The sequence below is a fragment of the Equus caballus genome, chromosome 25 (genome assembly GCF_041296265.1).
Source record: "Equus caballus isolate H_3958 breed thoroughbred chromosome 25, TB-T2T, whole genome shotgun sequence".
NCBI classification, from domain to species: domain Eukaryota; kingdom Metazoa; phylum Chordata; class Mammalia; order Perissodactyla; family Equidae; genus Equus; species Equus caballus.
The window spans coordinates 12,664,754-12,684,036 of NC_091708.1; the positions used below are offsets into that span (position 1 = coordinate 12,664,754).

Below are 19,283 nucleotides of genomic sequence, written 5' to 3' on the forward strand. Positions count from 1 at the left end.
GGTTTTCTTTGTTTTGTATTGCTAGTCCCTTAAAGGTGATTAATTGGAAATCTGAATTCCAAGTTCTTTAAAGTCCTAGTTTAAATTTAGCTTTATTACACTTTTCTCTGGTTGAATATGAAACATGAAAGCTGACCAGGTATCGTTTTCATTTTTGCTCGTTTTGAAATATTTTAATGACTTGTTTTGCTGTTCAGTGCCACAGAGACTTTAAATGAAAAGTACAGTGTTTAAAACTTGGTATAGACTTTACTATTTGAATTTTAATTGGCTTTTTTTTATATACCATAGGTTTAGCCCAAAGGCATCCCTTCCGCCACCTTTTCAGATGCATCTCTCAAGAACCTGTACTAAGGAAATGAGTGGTATGTTTTCTAAACATAATCTTCATGATACGTTTTGGCTTCTGGAGCCTCAGAACCCTAAGAAAAAATGTCTGCTGATGGCCTTTGACATTGCTCTCAGCTTCTCCTACCTGGTGTATATGTCTCCTCCTCTTTACTGATTTCTTTAAATTTCGAATGCAACTAAAGAGAAAATAATACCTCCCAGGATGTCGTTATCCCCTGGCTTGAGGCCTCCCTCACACCACACCTCTTCTGTTTTACTTCCATGTGTCACTTGCAGAGATACTTGTGCCCCTTGTCACCCTCTCACTCATTAGAGGGTATGATTTAAAGTACATAAATATGGGACTTCAACTCCTAAAATAGTTTCAGATACTCCACCATTTGAAAGCTGGGACCCTAAACTGTGTGCAATGACTAGTAAGCATCTAAATATGAATATAAATGATTCATCAGGTTATAAAATCCAAAGGGGCTGTTAAGAAAATAATAAGAGACATAATAAAGTCAAAGAATCTAAAGATTAGAAATGCATCCACTCATCATCTCGTCTCCTCCAACCAAAGGGTAAACCCCCTGCTCATAGCCCGACACCGAGGGATACAGTGTTTTCAGAATTAGTGCTTATGTTGCATGAAATTTAAATGTGATTTTAAATGATTTGTTCTTTAAGTGTGATTCTTTGAGTTGAAATCGTTTTTTCCATAAGAACATATCTCTGGTATTTCTAATGGAACTAATTGAACAATGTGATTTTTGTTTATATCAGTTACTTTTACCTATGCAGTTTCTGAAACATGACTTCTCAGTAAAGTTGTGTACCCTTTAGAGGTCATAGATCCTTTTAAATTAGAATAAGCTTTTCCGCACAACCAAGAGGACTTGTTTCAGGAGGGTTGCCATTCACCTGGCAGCTGAGATGCACACACTTACGCACCACCTCCCCTACACAACCTCTCCTACCTGCTGGCAGCCTAGATGACTTCCTTTATTTGTTTAACAAAAGGTACAGAAGCTTAGGTGACTCCAGTGGCCCCACAGAGCAGGTACACGTGCAAGGACTATGCAAGGTCAACTGCTGACACTCTCTCTTTAAGGGAAGGTCTGGCCAATTCTGAGAAACTCGTCTTTTCTTTTTTCCTACCCTTTTATATCATTATTTGGGAAGAACTTAAACAAATTAGCCATGCCTTTAATAGCAAACATATATGGACATCCTGGACCCTTCTGTTCTCTGAGCCAAACTAAGCCTTAGCAAGGCCAGGTCTCATTCCCCGTGGCAGGTGAAGCAGAGTCAGCATCCAGCCATCCTCAAGGAAGCTCACCCTTTGGCTTCCTGGCATCCTGAGGGGCCAGCATCCCCACACCAGCCCATGTGTCTCTACCAGCCAGCTTAAAATCAAAGAAAAATCGTTGAATCCCAGTGGAAATACTATTTGATTAAAATATACACATATGTTTTAATATACTCCGATCTGTATCCCATTGGGATTCAGAAAAAGTTTGGAATGAATTTCATAGTTTTTGCAATACCAGAACTGTCAGTTATAGTAGACGCTCAAGTTTCTTTATTATCTTAGGGTGTTAACTCAGGCATTCTGAGATTTAGATACAAAATAGAAGTGAGTAAGAGAGCTAGCCAAAACTTTACAAATATTCACTTATGAAAGATAAATGATTTGGATTGGGGAGATAAAAACAAATCATTAATCTGTGGGCACCAAACATTTTATTTATGTTTATAAACCAAGACTAGGATGATTATTGTAGGTGGATCAATTTTTGAACTGTGTATTGCTAAATTATTATTTTTTTCTCCTTAGTAAAGTGGAAAATTGATATACCTTAAAACCTGAACTATTTTTTGTTTTCTATAAAATGTTCTTCAGTCTTACTATTAAGGCATTATCCTTATGCTCTGTGGAATATAGCTTCAAATTCGGCATTGTATATATGCCATTATTGTCTAAAATTTAGCCTTTCTTCGTTGCAGTTAGAAAATGATTGATTAAATAATATGTTTCATTATTATTTAAGAAGCAAGATCATCCTGATGTTTAAACTATGAAGCACCCTTTCAAAGTAAAGGGACCATATTTCCTCTGTGGTGGCTGTTGACCCTGCTGGTTATTTCAGGGTTAAAACTTAGACTGAAGCTGTCATGGTCCTGCTTTGCCTAATCCTGCTCCTTCTAAGTCCTTTGACCCTGGCAAGCCTGAAGTATAACGAAGCCTAAAGACCAACACTGGGTAATGGGGATGACCTAAAATGTTAAGCATTTTGGTTAATTCTATCATTTTTTTAATTTAAAGATAATTTAAATCAGACTGTTGAAAAACCAAATGTCACGCCTCCTGCCTCTTACACTTATAAAATGGATGAGGTTCAAAACCGCATAAAGGAAATTCTAAACAAGCATAACAATGGTATTTGGATATCTAAGCTTCCACATTTTTACAAAGAGTTATATAAAGAAGAACTTAATCAAGGAATTTTACAGCAGTTTGAACACTGGCCTCATATTTGCACGGTACGTTTCTCCTTGTTCCTTCCTCCTGCTGCCTCCTTCCTGCCCCACTTTCAGATTTTGAGTTATTAGTCGTATCACCTTTTATCCAAGGAGCACGAAGCACTTTATGTAGTATTGCTCCATTAATCTTCTCTCTAAGATTAACACGTATTGGTTCTTATTTATAGGAGAAGTATGTCAAGGTTGAGGGCTGTGTGTGTTGTAATTGCTGTTTTTATATATTTTGTTTTAAATTACTGTTTAAATGCATTTAATATGTGATAATATGTATACCATTTTGTAGTAAACTGCTACCAACAGCTACTGATAGCTTTGCCATTTTAACAAGTTGAACTTACTAGTAATGAAGCTCTTTTTTTTTTTAACCTCAAATTTTATGTGCTTCTCCCTGAGCATTTTTAAAGACATTCAGCTGAACAAAGTTATTTTGGCTAATTATTTATAGAGTGCCTGATTTTTGTTTTAAAATTAACATAGGGTTCAGATTTAAAATTTTTACAAACTCCTTTGGAGAACAAAATTGAAAAGTGAGCTGACATCAATTTCCATACCTGTTCCTACTTGAGAGTCTCTTATTATAATAAAATGATGGATCAGAATACTTTGTTAGAAATCTTAGTTCAGCTAGAGATAGAGACAACTAGATTCTTCAACCAAAGTAACCAACTTTTAGATGTTTCTTAATGTTTTTATTTACACAGAATATATTCAACAACATCACTATTTTAAATAGTTATGTTTTAAATGGTAGCATTAGCAGCTCTTGGTGCTTCTCAGCTTGTAGAATTAAATATGCATGACAATTATTGTTTCATAGAGGTCTTTCATTTCTTTAATATATGTTTTGGCCCCCAACCCTGTTGGGCAAAGTACAAGCCACTCCCTCTTTAGGCCAGCTTTTTTTTTTTTTTTTTTTTGGGTGAACGAAAAGTGGCCCTAAACTGACATCTGTGCCAATCTTCCTCTTTTTGCTTGAGGAAGATTGTCCTTGAGCTAACGTCTGTGCCAGTCTTCCTCTATTTTATATGTTGGATGCCACCACAGCATGGCCTGATGAGTTGTGTGTAGGTCTGTGCCTGGGATCCAGACCAGCTAACCCTGGGTCGCTGAAGTGGAGTGCGTGAACTTAACCACTATGCCACCAGGCTAGCCCTGAGACAGTTTGTATTTTTGTAAGCACTTTTTCCTCCAGGCCACTGATACCCACTTGAGTCCCATGGACTTTCCAGACAAGAGTCACTGATTCATCCCTCCATCCTATTTATTTATACATCATTCACTCTGCACCCGTAGGTACCAGTCACTGCCTCAGGTGCTGAGAACATCTAGGGCTATGTGATGTTAGATTATACGGTGTGAAGTGGGAAAAGAAGAAGAAATATCCAACTCTGGGAATATGGCTCTTCCCCTACGTATAAAGTCAGCAATGCTTATTAATCCATAAGAACATTAGCTCTGATTTATGTGGGATGTGGGGTTCTTATAATGGGAATTTCTAAGGTTGCTATTCGGTTCATTCCGTTTTTACTCCTTTCTGGGAAGGGTTTTCTCTCTCGATGCGGGTTTAGCAGTGTTGATGTCGAGGATGAACCCCTCACACTTCCCTAACTCGAGGGGCCTTCCGAGGTTTCGCCAGGCTGCCAATTTGAAGGTTCAGGGCCTGGAGCTCCTTCTTGGAATGCATATGGTTCTTTTATTTTTTGAATCTGTAGACATTCATGAACTAATAACTTATCTTCAGTGAACGTAGAGCTCTTTTTTATCATCAAGATACACATATAACTCACTATTAAGCTTTGATGAAGAAATCATCTTTGGAGTAAATATTTTAAAAATTAACTTCACAGATTCTTCTTAATGTATTATGTCTCTGGTTACTTTAATATTTTATACTCCATGGTAATTACTAGTATTTGTGTAGCTGAATTTATGGCTTTTTTGGGGGAGAAAGTTTCAACCTTGCTACTTTACGTGTCTGCAAAGCCCCAGATTTCTCTTGCTAAGATTGTAGGTGAGAGAATACCTATCTCTTTGGTGTTAAAACTTTACCTAAAATGAGTGGTTTTCCACTAAATTTCAGGTGCTGAAACAACTGACTTTTTATTTTCTGGTTGCTCAGATTCATCTCAGTTGCATGATTATTTTCTGTCCGGGCAGTGAAGCTGGAACATAAAGCAAAAATATAATAATAGCTTTCTTATCTATATGCTGTTTCTCTCAACTTTGGATAAGAATGTTTAGATGCAATCACTATTAATTCTTAGGTATGAGAATTTGCTTAGTGAAGCATTGTGTCCAGGTTGCCGAAAACTGCCAATCTTATTAACATGTATTGATGTTTTTCAAAAAAAAAATTTTAATAACCTCTGAATATGTTTTAACAGCCTACTGGTAAACAGTTTTCAACAGTTAGACCATGGTTATTTTTAGAGAGTTTTCAACAGTTACACCATGGTTATTTTCCCTTTCTTCTTACTTCTTGCTTTTCTTTGCTGAAAAGCAGAAACACTGATAGCGTGCCCAGGGCTGATACTGCTGCAAGCGGAGTCAGACAGTCTCAAACACTGCAGCAAAGTTAGGGTAAGACAGACTTGGTAATGCGTATCTCTCTGTATGGCTGCTTGTGTAGCTGAAGAAGAAATCCAAGTGCAGTGTATTTCTTTCTTTAAAAAAAAAAATGGTTTCTCCTTCAATCATGTAAAACATTCTATATAAAAAAGAGTGAAAAATAAAGTTATAAAAGAAATGAAAATCACCTATCGTCCTATCTCCCGGAGATAACCACTTGCAGGGATTTCCATTGGAATGTCAGAATGGGCAGTGTCAGCTTCAGGGACCAAATAGCAGCTCGGAAATTTTACCTTCGTGGAGGCTCTAATCAGCTACCTGCTACAAGCCGCTTCACAAGGATGTTGGATGACATTTTAATGCAGGCAGAAGGATACTTTGAATCTGTTGTTCTTAACCTTTTGGATCTCCCCAACCACAAAATGTGGACCGAGAGTTAGGAAAGCTAAAGAGAATATAAAGTCATATTAATGACGATGAACTGTTCATAGTGTTCCTAGGCAACTTGTGAGGGAAATGGAAATTGTACAGAAGCTGTTTGGAAAGGCAAAGAGCCCGTGATGGTAAGCCTGTAGACCAAGGATACTGGAATCTAAGAATGCCCATTGGGCCCAGTATTTATAAAATGCTTCCCTGAGCCAGCCACTGACCTGGGTGCTAGGGGTAACAGTAAACAAGACAGACATGGTTCTTGCCCTTGTGGAACTTACTACCCAAGTGGGGAAAATAAACATCGAGTAAATAGTGATAAGCTTTCGATTGTTATGAGGCTGCATAGGAAACAGGTAAATAGGAGGGCCAGACTGAGTCTGATGAGTCGAGAAAAGCTGCTCAGAGGAGGTGATTGTTACACTAAAACTTGGCAGATGAGTTGAAGTAAGTTAGCCAAAGGAGTCGATTGAGGGAAAAGGCACCTCAGACACAGAAGCAGCTTGTGCCAAAGCCCTGAGACAGAAAAACGTGGCTTTTTCAGGAAATTGAAAGAAATTCGATAAAAAGAGAGTGGCTCAAGAAGAAACTCATGAGGCAAGCAGAGGCCAGGTTACTTAATTGAGGACTCATCATTTGGTAGAAGCTTAGCAGGTCCCTGCCACAACAGCACCCAGAATCCAGAGCTTCTGGCTGACTTTGCTTCCTAGGAAAGTTCCCAATCTTGTAACAATGATTGGTGAACACCAGGAAGTTTTGTCGAAATTCTCCAGTCTCTGAAACATGTGGAGAGAGAAATCTCTGCATTTCTACATGAGCCAGAATATCTGTCTTTAGTGCTTTATCTGAAGCTTCCTAGAGAGCTGGGGGGCTTGTTTTATAGCCAGGCAGGACTAGATGCACTCAGCTGAGAAGAATTTCTGCCAGGAGCCTCAAAGACCCGGGGTAGGAGCATTGGGAGGCAACTTCAGGACAGCAGGGGAAACATGCTGAGTTGGGCTGGAGGCACACCAGCCCTTAATCACAGAACAGAACGTTCTGTGAATGAGAACATAAAATGTTAATGAGAAAAAATGCTGAATTGCTAATTATTCATGCTTTTAAAAGCTTTACTGTTAATTTGTATTTTACATCATTTTCCACCCATTAGAAATCACTCTGCTTTAAGTTGTAGAGTGCTCAATTACCTTATTTTTTTAATTGAGGTCATAATGTTTTATAACATTGTGAAATTTCAAGCATACATTATTATCAGTTTTTATATAGACTGCATTGTGCTCACCACCAGTAGTCTAATTTTATCCATCCTTTTACCCCTTTTGCCCACCTTCCAACCCCCTTCCCCTCTGGTAACTGCTAATCTGTTGTCTTTGTCCATGTGTTTGTTTATCTTCCACATATGAGTGCAGTCATGTGGTGTTTGTCTTTCTTTGTCTGGCTTATTTCACTAAACGTAATACCCGCAGGGTCCATCCATCTTGTTGCAAATGGGATGATTTTGTCATTTTTTTATGGCTGAGTAGTATCCCATTGTATGTATACACCACATCTTTATCCGTTCATCAATTGGTGGACACTAGAGTTGCTTCCATGTCTTGGCTATTGTGAATAATGCTGCAATGAACATAGAGGTGCATAAGTCTCTCTGAATTGCTTATTTCCAGTTCTTTGGATAAATACCCAGTAGTGCGATAGCTAGGTCATATGGTATTTCCATTTTTAATTTTTTGAGGAATCTCCATACTGTTTTCCATAGTGGCTGCACTAGTTTGCATTCCCAGCAGCAGTCTATGAGGGTTCCCTTTTCTCCACATCCTCTCTAACATTTGTTATTTTTTGTCTTGGTGATTATAGCCATTCTGATGACGAGTGAGGTGATACCTAAGTGTAGTTTTGATTTGCATTTCCCTGATGATTAGTGATGTTGAACATCTTTTCCTGTGCCTATTGGCATCTGTATGTCTTCTTTGTAAAAATGTCTGTTCATATTCTCTGCCCATTTTTTGATTGAGTTGTTTGTTTTTTTGTTGTTGAGTTGTGTGAGTTCTTTGTATATGTTGGAGATTAACCCCTTGTCAGATACATGATTTGCAAATATTTTCTCCCAGTTGGTGAGCCATCTTTGTTTTGTTCCTGGTTTCCTTTGCTTTGCCAAAGCTCTTTAGTCTGATGAAGTCCCACTTGTTTATATTTTCTTTTGTTTCCCTTGCCTGAGTAGACATGGTATTCGAAAAGATCCTTCTAAGACTGATGTCAAAGAGTTTACTGCCTGTATTTCCTTCTGTTTAATGATTTTACATCTTACCTTCAAGTCTTTAATCCATTTTGAGTTAGTTTTTTTGTATGGTGTAAGATAATGGTCTACTTTCATTCTTTTGCATGTGGCTGTCCAGTTTTCCCAGCACCGTTTATTGTAGAGACTCTCCTTTCTCTGTTGTATGTTCTTGGCACCTTTGTTGAAGATTAGCTGTCCGTAGACATGTGATTGTATTTCTGGGCTTTCAGTTCTGTTCGATTGATCTGTGTGTCTGTTTTTGTACCAATACCATGCTGTTTTGGTTACTGGAGCTTTATAATATATTTTGAGGTCAGGGATTGTGATGCCTCCAGCTTTGTTCTTTTTTCTCAGGATTGGGCTTTAGCTACTCGGGGTCTTGGGTTGCCCCATATGAATTTTAAGATTTTTTACTCTAATTCCATGAAGAATGTCATTGGGATTGCGTTGAATCTATAGATTACTTTAGGTAGTATGGACATTTTAACTTTTGTTTGTTCTTCCAATCCATGTACATGGAATATCTTTCCATTTCTTTATATCGTCATTGATTTCTTTCAATAGTGTCTTATAATTTTCGTTTTATAAGTCTTTCACCTCCTTGGTTAAATTTATTTATTTTATTCTTTTTGTTGTGGTTGTAAGTGGGATTGTGTTCTTGAGTTCTCTTTCTGTTAGTTCGCTATTAGAGTATAGAAATGCAACTCATTTCTTTAAGTTGATTTTGTACCCTGTAACTTTGCTGTAGTTGTTGATTATTTCTAGTAGTTTTCCAATGGATTCTTTAGGGTTTTCTATGCATAAAATCATGTCATCTGCAAACAGCAAGAGTTTCACTTCTTCATTTTCTATTTGGATTCCTTTTATTTCTTTTTCTTGCCTAGTTGCCCTGGCCAAAAACTCCAGTACTGTGTTGAATAAGAGTGGACACCCTTGTCTTGTTCCTGGTCTCAAAGGGATGGCTTTCAGTTTTTCCCCATTGAATATGATGTTGGCTGTGGGTTTGTCATATATGGCCTTGATTATGTTGAGGTACTTTCCTTCTATACCCATTTTATTGAGAGTTTTATCATAAATGGATGTTGGATCACTTTCTCTGCATCTATTGAGACAATCGTCTGATTTTTGTTCCTCATTTTGTTAATGTACTGTATCACATCGACTGATTTGTGGATGCTGAACCATGCCTGTGTCCCTGATATAAATCCCACTTGATCATGGTGTATGATCCTTTTAATTTGTTGCTGTTTTAGGTTTGCCAATATTTTGTTGAGGATTTTTGCATCTATGTTCATCAGCAATATTGGCCTGTAATTTTCCTTCTTTGTGTTGTCCTTGTCTGGCTTTGGGATCAGGGTGATTTTGGTCTCATAGAATGAGTTAGGAAGCATTCCATCTTCTTCAACTTTCTGGAGTAGTTTGAAAAAGATAGGTAATAAATCTTCTTTGAATGTTTGTTCAGTTTCTCCAGAGAAGGCATCTGGTCCTGAACTTTTATGTTTTAGAAGGTTTTTGATTATTGTTGCAACCTCTTTGATTGTGATTGGTCTATTCAGATTCTCTGTTTCTTCTTGATTCAGTTTTGGGAGGTTGTATGAATCTAAGAATTTATCCTCTTTTTCTCGGTTGTCCAATTTGTTCGCATATGGTTTTTCATAGTATTCTCTTAGAATCCTTTGTATTTCTGTGGTATCTGTTGTAATTTCTCCTCTTCCATTTCTAATTTTATTTGAGCCTTCTTTTTTTTTTTTTTAGTGAGTCTGGCTAAGGGTTTGTCGCTTTTTTTTTTTTCTTTTCAAAGAACCAGCTCTTAGTTTCATTGATCCTCTGTACTGTTTTGGGGTGTTTTTTTTTTAATCTTCATAAGTATCTCTTTAATTTCTACATTTGACATAATATATATTTTTTCTTTTCTTTTTTTTTAATTTTTATTTTTTTCAGATGTACATCATATTTCGAATTCTGTATACATTACATCATGTTCACCACCCGAACACTAATTATAGTGCATCCCCTCACATGTGACCCTAATCACCCCTTTTGCCCTCCCCCTCCCCCCTTCGCCAATGGTAACCACCAGTCCAATCTCCAGTGCTATGTGTTGTGGGTTTTTTTGTCGTTTTTATCTTCTACTTATGAGTGAGATCATATGGTATTTGACTTTCTCCCTCTGACTTATTTCATTCAGCATAATACCCTCAAGGTCCATCCATGTTGTCACAAATGGCCGGATTTCGTCATTTCTTATGGCTGAGTAGTAGTCCATCGTGTATAAATACCACATCTTCTTTATCCATTCGTCCCTTGATGGGCACTAGGTTGCTTCCAAGTCTTGGCTATTGTGTATAATGCCGCAATGAACATCAGGGTGCAAGTATCTTTATGCCTTTGTGTTTTCAAGTTCTTTGGATAAATACCCAGCAGTGGAATAGCTGGATCATATGGTAGATCTATCCTTAATTTTCTGAGGATACTCCATACTGCTTTCCACAGTGGCTGCACCAGTTTGCACTGCCACCAGCAGTGAACAAGGGTTCCCTTCTCTCCACACCCTCTCCAACATTTGTTGTTTCCTGTCTTGTTAATTATAGCCATTCTGACTGGAGTGAGGTGATACCTCATTGTAGTTTTGATTTGCCTTTCCCTGATAGTTAATGATGTTGAGCATCTTTTCATATGCCTGTTGGCCATCTGTATATCTTCTTTGGAGAAATCTCTGTTCAGATCTTTTGCCCATTTTCTAATTGGATTGTTGTTGAGCTGTATGAGTTCTTTGTATATTTTGGATATTAACCCCGTATCTGATATGTGGTTTGCCAATATCTTCTCCCACTTGTTAGGTTGTCTTTTCGTTTTGTTGATGGTTTCCTTTGCTGTGCAGAAGCTTTTTAGTTTGATGTAGTCCCATTTGTTCATTTTTTCTTTCATTTCCCTTGCCCGGTCAGACATGTGATTTGAAAATATGCTGCTCAGACCAATGTCATAGAGCGTACTGCCTATGTTTTCTTCTAGAAGTCTCATGGTTTTGGGTCTTACATTCAAGTCTTTAATCCATTTTGAGTTAATTTTTGTGCATGGTGTAAGGGAATGGTCTACTTTCGTTCTTTTGCATGTGGCTGTCCAGTTTTCCCAACACCATTTATTGAAGAGACTCTCCTTTCTCCATCATATGCTCTTGGCTCCCTTGTCGAATATTAGCTGTCCATAAACGTGTGGGTTTACTTCTGGGCTCTCAATTTTGTTCCATTGATCTGTGTGTCTGTTTTTGTGCCAGTACCATGCTGTTTTGGTTACTATGGCTTTGTAGTATAATTTGAAATTGGGGAGTGTGATACCTCCAGCTTTGTTCTTTTTTCTCAAGAATCCTTTGGCTATTTGGGGTCTTTTGTTGTTCCATATAAATTTTAGGATTCTTTGTTCTATTTCTGTAAAAACTGTTGTTGGAACTTTGATAGGGATTGCATTGAGTCTATAGATTGCTTTAGGAAGTATGGACATTTTAACAATGTTAATTCTTCCAATCCAAGAGCACGGAATATCTTTCCATTTCTTTGTGTCTTCTTCGATTTCTTTCAACAATATTTTATAGTTTTCAGTGTACAGATCTTTCACCTCTTTCGTTAAGTTTATTCCTAGGTATTTTATTCTTTTTGTTGCAATTGTAAATGGGATTGTATTCTTGATTTCTCTTTCTGCTCCTTTGGTGTTAGTGTATAGAAACGCAACCAATTTTTGTACATTGATTTTGTATCCCGCAACTTGACCGTATTCCTTTATTATTTCTAAAAGTTTTTTAGTGGACTCTTTAGGGTTTTCTAGATATAAAATCATGTCGTCTGCAAAGAATGACAGTTTCACTTCTTTTCCAATATGGATCTCTTTTATTTCTTTTTCTTACCTGATTGCTCTGGCTAGGACTTCCAATACTGTGTTAAATAAGAGTGGTGACAGTGGGCATCCTTGTCTGGTTCCTGTTCTTAGAGGGATAGCTTTCAGTTTTTCTCCATTGAGAATGATATTTGCTGTGGGTTTGGCATATATGGCCTTTATTATGTTGAGGTATTTTCCTTCTATACCCATTTTATTTAGAGTTTTTATCATAAATGGATGCTGTATCTTGACAAATGCTTTCTCTGCATCTATTGAGATGATCGTGTGATTTTTATTCTTCGTTTTGTTAATGTGGTGTATCACGTTGATAGATTTGCGCATGTTGAACCATCCCTGCATCTGTTTTGGGGTTTTTTGGTTTGTTTCAATTTCATTTTTTTCTGCTCTAATTTTTGTTATTTCCCTCCTTCTGCTGACTTTAGGCTGTGTTTGTTCTTCCTTTTCTAGTTCTGTTAGGTATAGTTTAAGATTACTTATTTGAGATTTTTTTGTTTGTTGAGGTGGGCTCGTATTGCTATGAATTTCCCTCTTAGGACCCCTTTTGCTGCATCCCATACGAGTTGGTATGATGTATTTTCATTTTCATTTGTCTCCAGATATTTTTTTATTTATCCTTTGATTTCTTCATTGATCCATTGGTTGTTCCATAGCAGGTTGTTTAGTCTCCATATATTCGTGACTTGCCCCACTTTTTTTTCTTGTAGTTGATTTGCAGTTTCATAGCATTATGGTCAGAAAAGATGCTTGGTATGATTTCAATCTCAAATTTATTGAGCCTTGCCTTGTTTCCCAACATATGGTCTATCCTTGAGAATGTTCCATGTGCACTTGAGAAGAATGTGTATTCTGCTGTTTTTGGATGACATGTTCTATATATAGCTCTTAAGTCCATCTGGTCTAATTTTTTGTTTAACTCTACTATTTCCTTGTTGACTTTCTGTCTGGATGATCTATCCATTGGTGTAAGTGGGGTGTTGAGGTCCCCTACTATTAATGTGTTACTCTTATATGTTAATTTGTCCCAAATTAGGTCTTTTAATAGTTGCTCTGTGTACTTTGGTGCTCCTGTGTTAGGTGCCTATATATTCATAAGTGTTAGGTCCTCTTGGTGGAATATCCCTTTTATCGTTATATACTACCCCTTTGTCACTCATTGCCTTTTTTATCTTGAAGTCTCCTTTGTCTGATACAAGTATGGCAACACCTGCTTTCTTGTGTTTGCCATTTTCTTGGAGTATCATCTTCCATCCCTTCACTCTGAACCTGTGTTTGTCTTTAGAGCTGAGGTGTGTTTCCTGGAGGCAGCATGTTGTTGGGTTTTGTTTTTTAATCTGTCCAGCCACTCTGTGTCTTTTGATTGGAGAATTCAATCCATTTACATTTAGAGTGATCATTGATGTATGGGGCCTTAATACTGCCATTTTATCTCTTGTTTTCCAGTGGTTCTGTATTTCCCTTGTTTCTTTTCCCATGTATTTCCGACTGGCATTTCGGTTTGGTGATAGTCTATGATGGTCTTCTCAGTTTTCTCTTTCTTTATCATCTGTATCTCTGTTCTGATTTTTTGGCTAACTATTACCACGAAGTTTTATAAAAGATCTCATAGTTGAGATGGTCCATTTTCTGATAGCCTCTTATCTCCATTAGCCTAAGCAGGTTCCATTCCTTTCTTCTTCCCCTTCTGAGTTATTGTTATCACAAATTATTCTGTTTTGTGTTGTGGGTTTGTGATTAAAATGAGTTGATAATAGTTATTTTGATGCTTTCCTTCCCTTTATCTTTAATGTTATAATTGTTTGCTAGCCTGTTCTGATAGACAGCTGCAGTTTTCTGATTTTGTCTTTCTATTTATCTCCTTGCTCAAAGCTTTGTAAACCTTTTCCTTTTTGTTTTAGTTATGACTGCCTTCTTGATTGTTTCTTGTAGGGGAGATCTTGTGGTGATGAACTGCCTCAGCTTTGGTTTGTCTGGGAAAGTGTTTATTTCTCTATCATATCTGAAGGATAGTTTTGCTAGATGGATATTCTTGGCTAAAAGTTTTTGTCTTTCAGAATTTTGACTATATCAGTCCATTCTCTCCTAGCCTATAAGGTTTCTGCTGAGAAATCCGCTATGATCCTGCTAGGGGTTCCTTTGTAGGTTACTTTCTTCTGCCTTGCTTCCCTTAATATTTTTTCTTTGTCATTGACTTTTGCCAGTTTTACTAATATATGCCTTGGGGAAGGTCTTTTTGCATTGATGCAATTAGGATTTATATTGGCTTCATTTACTTGTAATTCCAGTTCCTCCCCCAGGTTTGGGAAGTTCCCAACTGTTATTTCTTTGAACAGGCTCTCTGCTCCTTTCTCCCTCTCTTCTCCCTCTTGAATACCTATAATTCTTATGTTGCAATTCGTAGTTGAGTTGGATATTTCTCATAGGATTTCTTCATTTCTTTTTAGTGTTAGTTTTCTGTCCTCCTCCACCTGAAGCATTTTATATTTCTGTCCTCTAAATTACTAATTCTGTGTTCCATAGTGTCAGCTCTGTTTTTTAAGGATTCTGGTTTTTTTAATCTCATTCATTGTGTTCATCTCAAGCATTTCTGTTTGTTTCTTTTTTAGTTTCAATCTCTTTTGTGAAGAATTCCTCCTTCTCATTAATTTTATTCCTGAGCTCATTGAACTGTCTTTCTGAACTTTCTTGTACCTCGTTTCTTTATGACAACTATTTTGAATTCTCTGTCATTTAGGTTGTAAATTTCTGTAACTTCAGGATTGGTTTCTTGTGACTCGTCATTTTCCTTTTACTCTGGGGTGTTAATATATTTCTTCATGGTGTTTGATGGAGTGGACCTGTGCTGGCGCATAGTGGTAGCATGTAGTCGCAGATTCCACCTGCCACCACTTGCGGGTGGGCAAGAGCTGTGTTTTCTGAACCCATTGTGTCCGCTGGAAGTTGTGCATGTTGGGCTCTCTGTGTTTGCCCACTGGCTTCCACTGCAAACACGCAGGCACAGGCACTCTGGTACAGATCTGCTGCCCTGGCCAACCAGCCGAGTTGGTGTGCCAGGCAGGGAGGGGTGCTTTCTTGCACACATGTGATCCTGCTCTGCACTCACTGGTGACCTGCCTGGGCTGTTTGTCTTGGTGGGTGTTCCCACATGGTGTCTGAGCCACCTCAGTTGGGGTGTTCTTGAAGACTGGGAAGCAACTCCAAGAGCGAGAGTGTTCCCATGGAGGGCTGCTTGTTACCCCATCTCCTCTCAGAGTCATGCGCCAGCCACTGTGTGAGGTCCCATGCCATAAATCACTACTGCTAGCAAGGAGGAGGAGATCCGCTTGCCTCCTTCCACTGCTTCCTAGGGATAGTGCCTCCACCTTCAAATGTGTGGCTGCACGGATCTGTCAGACATCCTGTTGTGCTGTGTGGATGTCCTCTGTTGCTTAGTGAATGTCGTTTTCATTGTATCTTAGTGGGGAGAGACTAAGGGAACAGCTCACTCCACCATGATACTGACATCAGTCTCCCCTCAGACTTTTAAAACTTCTTAAAGGTCTGAAGTGCATCAGTATAGCAATTTCTGTTAAAGGAAGCAACAGCAGTTCTGCCACTTACCTAGAGATATGTTTTTATATTTTTGGATGTTCAGGAGTTTGTCTTAACTTTAATTGTGGTAATTAGTTGTATAAGACAATAAAGCACCTGTCAGCCCATGCAAAATGAATTGCCTTTTTTTAAAGCCCAGATGTTTCTGGGTTAAAAACAAACCATTTGGATTTCTAGGGAAGTGAACATCAATCAAAAAGCACTGGTGTATCCTCAGGCTTAGTGGTATGGATACAATCTCTGTATATTGCAATGCCAGGAGAGGCAGTGATGAAAAGTAAACTGAGGACTTGGAAGTATAGCCATGATATCTAATTGGAATCCAATTTCATTTCTAAGTTTCCACCAACAGGATATATGCAATGAACACATTGGAACAATTTTTAAATTTAATTTCAGTGAACATCTGAATAGGAGAAAGAGAGAATAACACTGTGAAATCAGAATAGAGAAGCTGAGGAGTAATACGATGTTGCTGTCTGGAAGCTGAAACAGAAACCACCCATAGGGCCCTGTAGTGCAGTAGGAAGAGTTTTGGCCCTGGAGTTAGAGTTTTGCCTTATCATTTCTCAGCTATATTATTTTCAGCTTACAAATCATCCTCTCAGGGCTTCACTCTGCTCTAAAATGTGACTGTTTGTACCCATCTAATAGAGTTGTTAGAATTAAATGACACAAACTGTAAAAAGCAGCTGCCAGTATAGGATCAGAAGCAAAGGAGGTGTTTGGGAAAAGGCAGCTCTTATTTTTTGAGGAGCAGCCCAGCTTAGATGAAAGCAAGTTAAAAAACCCACTGGTATACCAGAGACATGCCCAGCAAGCTCCATGATGGAACTTATCTCGATGAAAACAGAAGGAAAGCTAAAGAGGGAAGAGCCAAGGTTTAAATTGAGAAAAAATAAGGAGCAGTGGATGGGTAAAGTCAAAGAACTGAAATTCCAAGATGAAGTGAGTCTCTGCTATCTCAGAGGAACAATCCCCTGCCAAAGATAATGAGAGTATATCTGCAGTACCTACCCAGCCTAGGATGCAGAGTGAAAGCCACGGCTGCCTACCAAGACATCCCCAAAGGCTCTGCACCTGTTTAACCAGGAACAGACTCCATTGTCTTCCTGAAGGAACCTGTGAGCATGGGCCTAACCTTGGGCCACACTGAAGGAAAATGAAGTTTAACCTAATATAAATAGTTGCAGTCAGCATCAGTGAAAAGCCCTTACTAGGAAAAGGGAGTATTAGCCTTGAAATATATATAGTCTATAAGACTGTTCATCCAAGATGGTGGAAAAAGAGTTTCTCTGGGTAGATAGTTTGTAAACAGTCAGGGGTTCCCCTCTACAAGGAACTTTTTACCTTTACCTTTGATTAAATCTCTGTGGAATGTGTGACAAACACTTGTACTTTCTTAAACAGAAATGACTAAAAAGGTATAACCTTTCTGAATATCGTGGGCTTAGCATCACTAACATCAGTGAACTGCTGCAAAGAGAGTGGCGGATGTAGGTGCTATGGTACACTGAGTTGAACGGGCTTAGCTCCTCTCAGTGTATTTCCTGCGTGCAGTATATGGCCCACCTGCTTCCCTTACAGGCTGCAGATCTGAAGCTATCAGTTTGTCTTCACTCAGGCCCAGTGATGCCATTGGGGACCGTTTCCTAATCTCCTTCTCAATTGTCTTAACTTTTCCAGCACTTCTCAGCTTTAGCACAAAAAGAGTGAGCTCTGAAGGAGGCCATCAACCAATCTTTTTCTGTGAACTGGCTGATCATAGTGTGCAAGCTTCTGGTCAGTAGCTCTTTGATGTTTTCATTGTTGCTGTCCAGGGGTCCTTATTCAATGCTGGAGTTTTTATACTTTTTTTCCTGTTTTTTTATTTTTCTGAAAGTGACTTTTATTTCAAGTTCAAGATTTCTTCTTTATTCTACATACCAGAGTGGGCACACCATGCCTCTGTCTGTTGTTGTTTTTTGTTATCTTAGTGAGATCATATTGGCTTTTAACATGGTGTAAATTTCGGGTGTACATTATTATATTTCGGTTTCTGTATAGATTGCATCATATTCACCACCAATTGTCTAGTTTTTATCCATCACCATACACATGTGCCCCTTTACCCCTTTTTGTCCTCCCCTGACCCCTTTTCCCTCTGGTAACCACTAATCTTCTCCTTATCTATGTGTTTATCTTCCACATGAGTGAAATCATAACAATATTTGTCTTTCTCTGTCTGACTTATTCTGCTTAACATAACACCCCCAAGGCCTATCCATGTTGTTGCAAATAGGACGATTTTGTCCTTTTTTTGTAGGTGAGTCATATTCCATTGTGTGTGTGTATATATATATACCACATCTTTATCCATTGATCCGTGACGGGAACTTAATGCTATGGTGAACATAGGGATCTATAAATCTATTTGAATTGTTGCTTTTATATTCTTTGGATAAATACCCAGTAGTGAGATAGCTGAATCATATGTTGTTTCTGTTTTTAATTTTTAAAGAAATCTCCACACTATTTTCCATATTGGCTTCACCAGTTTGCATTCCCACCAGCAGTGTATGTGGTTCCCTTTTCTCTGCATCCTTTCCAATACTTGTTATTTCCTGTCTTGTTAATTATAGCCATTCTGACAGGTGTGAGGTGATATCTCATTATAGTTTTGATTTGCATTTTCCTAATTAATGATATTGAACATCTTTTCATGTGCCTGTTGGCAGTCTGTATATCTTCTTTGGAAAAATGTGTCTTGATATCCTCTTCCCATTCTTTTATTGAGTTGTTCTTTTTTTGTTGTTGAGTTGAATGAGTTCTTTATTGGAGATTAACCCCTTGTCAGATATATGATTTGCAAATATTTTCTCCCAGTTGGTGGGTTGTCTTTTCGTTTTGTTGATGATTTCCTTTGCTTTGCCAAAGGTTTTTAATCTGATAATAGTCCCATTTGTTAATTTTTTTGTTTCCTTTGCCTGAGTAGACATGGTATTGGAAAAGATCCTTCTAAGACTGATATCAAAGAGTGTACTGCCTATAATTTCTTCTAAGAGTTTTATGGTTTCAGATCTTATGTTCAAGTCTTTAATCCATTTTGAGTTAATTTTTGTGTATGGTATAAGATAATAGTCTACTTTCATTCTTTTACATGTGGCTGTCCCGTTTTCCCAACACCGTTTATTGAAGAAACTTTCCTTTCTCCCTTGTACATTCTTGACTCCTTTGTCAAAGATTAGCTGTTAGTAGATGTGTAGTTTTATTTCTGGGCTCTCAGTTCTGTTCCATTGATCTGTTTGTCTGTTTTTCTGCCAGTACCATGTTCTTTTGATTACCATAGCTTTGTATATAATTTGAATTCAGGGAGTGTGATGCCTCCAACTTTGTTCTTTTTTCTCAGGACTGTTTGCCTGTTTGGGGTCTTTTGTTGTTCCATATATATTTTAGGATCTTTGTACTATTTTGGTGAAGAATGTCATTGGGATTCTGATTGGGATTGCATTGAATCTGTAGGCTGCTTTAGGTCATATGGACCATTTAACTATGTTTATTCTTCTAATCCATAAACATGGAATATCTTTCCATTTCTTTTTCTCTTCTTCAGTTTCTTTCAGTAATGTTTTATAGTTTTCAGTGTATAGGTCTTTCACCTCCATGGTTAAATTTA

The 19,283-nt window shown here is 37.9% G+C and overlaps 1 protein-coding gene across 3 annotated transcripts in view; it reads left to right on the plus strand.

Moving 5' to 3' along the window:
- TDRD7 (tudor domain containing 7) overlaps positions 1–19,283 on the plus strand; it is a 91,064-nt gene that overhangs the window by 29,501 nt on the left and 42,280 nt on the right. For all 3 annotated transcript variants that reach the window (XM_070250881.1, XM_023629702.2, XM_070250880.1), the window contains exons 5-6: positions 292–365; positions 2,660–2,877. In XM_070250881.1, the coding sequence (XP_070106982.1) occupies positions 292–365; positions 2,660–2,877 (292 nt within the window). The remainder of the gene's footprint in view (positions 1–291; positions 366–2,659; positions 2,878–19,283) is intronic.